We start from the raw sequence: 5533 nt of genomic DNA, 5'->3' as shown, positions 1-5533 counted from the left end.
GTGTGTGTGTTTAATTCTGCTGGGTGTGTTCATGGTGTGTACACTTCTCACAAATGAATGTAATTCATAATTAATTCATAAACACACACACACACACACACACACACACACACACACACACACACACACACACACACACACACACACACACACACACACACACACACACACACACACACACACACACACACAAACAACTCAAATGTTGTCTATTAGTAAAATACAGAAACATGTTAAATGTAGAGTTGTGCCAATGTTTTAACTCATCTGTTTGGATAATGGTCAAAGGTCTGTACTGAGATTATGATGGCAATCCACAGACCTGAGTAGACTATTACACTACATATTGTGTACTGGGACATTAAAACAGTCATATGGACATGTGGTCTCACACTAAAACCATTACTCATGGTTGTATCTCCTGCTACACTTATTCATTTCAGTAAACTCTCTCTCTCTCTCTCTCCCTCTCCCCCCCTTCTCTCTCTCTCTATCTCCCCCTCTCTCTCTCTCCCCCCTCTCTCTCTATCCCCCCTCTCTCTCTATCTCCCCCTCTCTCTCTATCTCCCCCTCTCTCTCTCTCCCCCCCCCTCTCTCTCCCCCCCTCTCTCTCTCTCTCTACCCCCCCTCTCTCTCTCTTTGCACTACAGATAAACTAATGCCACACTAAGACGCTTTTCTAAGCTATGTTGAGGAAAGACGATTACTCTCAGGGTGAGTGGAGAAAGTGGTGAATAGAGAAGTGTTTATTTTAAACGATGAACAGAAACTTAAGTGGTATATGTCAAAGGACCTGGTATTACACTGCAAAAGCCCCAGTAGAAACAACACCACCACCAAAACTTCCCCTTCAAGGTGGTGTCAGGCTCGGTTGAGCACAGAGCAGTGGAGGCACCTCAGAGGAAGAAGGGGAGTGAATTTATCCTTAGTGAATTTCATAAAAATAAAAACAGTGAAACATTAAAAAAGTCATCTTTTTTTTAGATAAAACTATACTAAATACATTCACAATGCCAAATAATTGATTAAAACACTACAGTAGCCTCAACAGCACCCTGTAGGGTAGCATCATGGTGTAGCCGGAGGACAGAGAGTTTCCGTCCTCCTCTGCATACATTGACTTCAATGCAAAACCTAGGAGGCTCATGGTTCTCACCCCCTTCCATAGACTTACACAGTAATTATGACAACTTCCGGAGGATATCCTCCAACCTATCAAAGCTTTTTCAGCATAAACTGACATGTTGCACATCCGATCAAAGGATCAGAGAATGAATGAAAATGAGAGGGAATGAAAGCATAAGCTACATCTAGCTATCACTGCACTGCTTAAAATGTGGTGAGTAGTTGACCCCAAAGAGAGAGAAAGAAAATAGTTGAACAGTTTTGAACAAATTAATTCCTTCAAAAACGAAGGAGAAGCAAGTGAGCGAGATATAGCTATATTTAGTATTTTTTCACTTACATTTTCACTTACTTAGCTTGAAAATGCAGCTAGCTAGTTAGCCTACTCAAACACTCGGCTCAAACAGAAAAGGATGCTATGTTACCTAGCCTACTATGGAACTTTTCCAAGTCAAGGTAAGCTTTTGGTTGTATTAATTTATTGCCACCGGGGCCACCAGTGTAACTGCTAAACTGCTTGCAACACTGTACTTCATGATTGTAGTGGGTTTACTAATGCGTTAGTTCTTGTAGCTATGGTGTTGACTTCATGTTAGCTAATATGGTGACAATGACTTGGAAAGGTTTTTTCGCCTGGTCACAGACAGCTGATGTGTTGTGCACTGAAGTACACAAGAGAAGGGAAAAGGTGAGAGGAGGAGAGCGCGTAGGTGTGATAAGGAATTATTGAACAATCTTTATACAACGATCTGGCTGCTATGAAAGTGAACTGCTTTTGTGTGTGATCCGCGGTTTATTCATTCTGCCGATTCTGTTGAAAACATTACTTAAACGGAAGCAAACGAAACACAATGGGGATAAACATACCTGAATTTGTCCAATAGAAACTCTTGTTTGCAACTGTTGGACTAATGGTTACACCCTAGATCAACTTGAATGGTTACACCCTCCCTCAACTTGAAAGGAACCGACCGCCACTGGCATAGAGAATACTGTCACTCTGTGATCATCACTTCTAAAATTGTATAAGAAGTAGCATGAAACAATCGGAAACAACAACAAAAATATACCCTCTTTTGCATTACTTTCACATTTTATAGTCATGTAAGTCATCAGTTGAATCAACATCAATAGGAATGATTGAACAAGGACATTGGTCAATGTGCTAAACTGACCTGCATTATAGCAGACCTAATTTAACTTGATTTCAGTGCACTCAGAATCACAATGTTCTGTCTGTAAAAATGTATTTCTATAGCGTGTCTGTAAAGGAAACAGAAAGTTACAGTAAACACATCACCCATGAAGTCAGGTTGACATAGTACAGGTTTAGTAATGCCATCAGGTTTGTGTCAAGAAAAACAACAGTGAATAGCATAATGTACAGATCTGATATTCATACTATCATATCAATGCAAGCCAGCTGGGCTGTCTGAGAGAGGAGAGAAGATTGGGCCCAATCATGTACGTCTTGCGTTGCTTGTAGTGCTCTGAGATGTAGATCTTGTCGATGTGATTGTTGTTCTGGTTGTACTTCACCAACACCCTGTCCTGGTTGCTGAGGAGGTTGTCCTTGTCGTAGTATCGCCTCACTTCATAGGGCAGGTTCTCTGCACCGTGGGAATGGAGGTTACCAATGGTGTAGTAGGTGTACAGGTTCTGGTCTTTCAGTTTGGGGAGTAACAGTTTATAGTTCTTGAACTTATGGAACCCGTATGCTCCCTCCCTGGGGTCACAGAGAGACACCATGTTGTTGTCGATGCAGGTCTGGACATACCAGAGGAGTAGTTTGAGGCCGTGGCGAGGGGGCGGGGTCCCGAAGCCAGTCTTCTCCAGCTCTTCATTCGTGTCCAATGTTCTCAAAGCTGAGGCCAGAGTGACGGCCAATAGCAGCAGCAGGATGCATCTCAGGACGCTGGTGTGATTGGCCATGCTGAACACCAATTAAGGGTTATCTATGACACGTGATTACATGTAAAATATTATAAATTCTTCCTAAACATAGTGACAAAATTTGCTTATCATATATAAATCAGATAACATTTGATTATCGACAAAACTGTAGATATTTACAAGAAAATCTCCATCTGTTTTTTATCCAGCACTAAAATGTATCAATTGCTCTAGTAAGTTGACTAGAATCTCCTTATTGCTCTAATAAGTTCACTAGAATCTCCTTATTGCTCTAGTAAGTTCACTAGAATCTCCTTATTGCTCTAGTAAGTTCACTAGATTCTCCTTATTGCTCTAGTAAGTTCACTAGAATCTCCTTATTGCTCTAGTAAGTTCACTAGATTCTCCTTATTGCTCTAGTAAGTTCACTAGAATCTCCTTATTGCTCTAGTAAGTTCTCCTTGTTGCTCTAGTAAGTTCACTAGATTCTCCTTATTGCTCTAGTAAGTTCACTAGATTCTCTTTATTGCTCTAGTAAGTTCACTAGAATCTCCTTATTGCTCTAGTAAGTTCACTAGAATCTCCTTATTGCTCTAGTAAGTTCACTAGATTCTCCTTGTTGCTCTAGTAAGTTCACTAGAATCTCCTTATTGCTCTAGTAAGTTCACTAGATTCTCCTTATTGCTCTAGTAAGTTCACTAGAATCTCCTTATTGCTCTAGTAAGTTCTCCTTGTTGCTCTAGTAAGTTCACTAGATTCTCCTTATTGCTCTAGTAAGTTCACTAGATTCTCCTTATTGCTCTAGTAAGTTCACTAGATTCTCCTTATTGCTCTAGTAAGTTCTCCTTGTTGCTCTAGTAAGTTCACTAGAATCTCCTTATTGCTCTAGTAAGTTCACTAGATTCTCCTTATTGCTCTAGTAAGTTCACTAGAATCTCCTTATTGCTCTAGTAAGTTCACTAGAATCTCCTTATTGCTCTAGTTAGTTATCCTTGTTGCTCTAGTAAGTTCACTAGATTCTCCTTATTGCTCTAGTAAGTTCTCCTTGTTGCTCTAGTAAGTTCACTAGATTCTCCTTATTGCTCTAGTAAGTTCACTAGAATCTCCTTATTGCTCTAGTAAGTTCTCCTTGTTGCTCTAGTAAGTTCACTAGATTCTCCTTATTGCTCTAGTAAGTTCACTAGAATCTCCTTATTGCTCTAGTAAGTTCACTAGATTCTCCTTATTGCTCTAGTAAGTTCACTAGATTCTCTTTATTGCTCTAGTAAGTTCAATAGAATATCCTTACCCTGCAATGTCGCTATAGGATGAGTCTGTAGGTTTAGCTTGCAGGTCTCTGCTCAAAGGCTGTGGTATAAGGTTGTGTTGGTTGCAGTGTTGCACCTGATCTTTACTGTAGCAGAGGAAGACCAGGTTCTGTCATAAGTGTTTGAGGGAGGGCTCATGTACTGTATACAGTGCATGCATCTGCTTACTGCATGAGAAGCAGGCCTGGGTTCAAATACTATATGACATATTTCAGGTATTATGAGAGTTTGCTTAAGCCTGCCTGGATTGCTGGATGGACAGGATTTGCACTTTTGCGCATATTCTAGGTTCTATTGCGCATTGCAAGCTCAATCAAGCATATCTAAAGTACTTGAAATAATTTCAAATAGCATTTGAACCCAGGTCTAATGAGAGAGAAGAAATTAAAAAAGGAAGGTGAGAAAACAGCTGTGTTTTATAGATCAAGGTCAGCTCTTGTGAGAGCTGTCTACATCGGCATATACTGTTTCTCACAGGATGCAGTGGCAAACATTACAGGACTTCCTCTTTCACTTCTACTGATAAACATTATCCATTTGAAAGAACTTAACGCAGAGAGAGAGAGAGAGAGAGAGAGAGAGAGAGAGAGAGAGAGGTAGATACAGAGTAGCCGAGTGTGTATAGTACTGTAGGCCTATGACTGTGTCCATAACAGTTATTTAAATAGATGAAAAGAGTAAAAAGCCATTCTGTGGATTACAGGTTTTCATGAGTGACATTTCATTCTGTTACTGTATAATCACTCCCATTCTCCAGGTGCCATACTCCATTTTGTCTAACACCTTCAAAGGCCTGGAGGAATTATACACTACTGGCAAAGTACCATTCTACGGGATTAGAAATGACTTCATGAATATTGTGTTTTTTACAGCCCCGTGTTTGTATTTGTGCTTGTTTGCCTTGATAATATTCCTCCTCATTTGCATTTTATTTATTACTAAATAAACAAATGTGTTAGTGTGGATAACAGTGAGACTGGAAAACACATAACAACCTGGCTGAGAGTAGTATTCTACTTTCCCCTGGGGACAGAGAACATGACTGGGGTTGGTGAGTCAGCCTATCTGTCTCTAAGCATCCATTGCTTGCTAACCGTTTCCTTGCAGACATTTGTATCACTATCTTGTTTACTTTATGAATAAAATATCTTGTGTTTGTCTCTATTATTACATTTTGACACAAAGCTGTAATGAATGTCCCACAGGGA

The 5533-nt window shown here is 40.1% G+C and overlaps 1 protein-coding gene across 2 annotated transcripts; it reads right to left on the bottom strand.

Moving 5' to 3' along the window:
• Positions 1-728: 728 nt before the first annotated feature.
• LOC118364145 (uncharacterized) lies at positions 729-4452 on the bottom strand. 2 transcript variants are annotated; one of them, XM_052489891.1, is made up of 2 exons: positions 4307-4452; positions 729-3080 (listed from the first exon to the last, which is right to left on the bottom strand). In XM_052489891.1, the coding sequence occupies exon 2, from the start codon at positions 3055-3057 to the stop codon at positions 2530-2532; it is 528 nt and encodes a 175-aa protein (XP_052345851.1). In that variant the 5' UTR covers positions 3058-3080; positions 4307-4452; the 3' UTR covers positions 729-2529. The 2 variants fall into 2 exon arrangements, with proteins under 2 accessions (XP_052345851.1, XP_035601269.1); XM_035745376.2 differs by having other exon boundaries at positions 729-3058; positions 4307-4422.
• Positions 4453-5533: the final 1081 nt, after the last annotated feature.

This window comes from Oncorhynchus keta, chromosome 31, assembly GCF_023373465.1.
Source record: "Oncorhynchus keta strain PuntledgeMale-10-30-2019 chromosome 31, Oket_V2, whole genome shotgun sequence".
NCBI lineage: Eukaryota > Metazoa > Chordata > Actinopteri > Salmoniformes > Salmonidae > Oncorhynchus > Oncorhynchus keta.
This window is presented reverse-complemented; position numbering and strand designations above follow the sequence as displayed.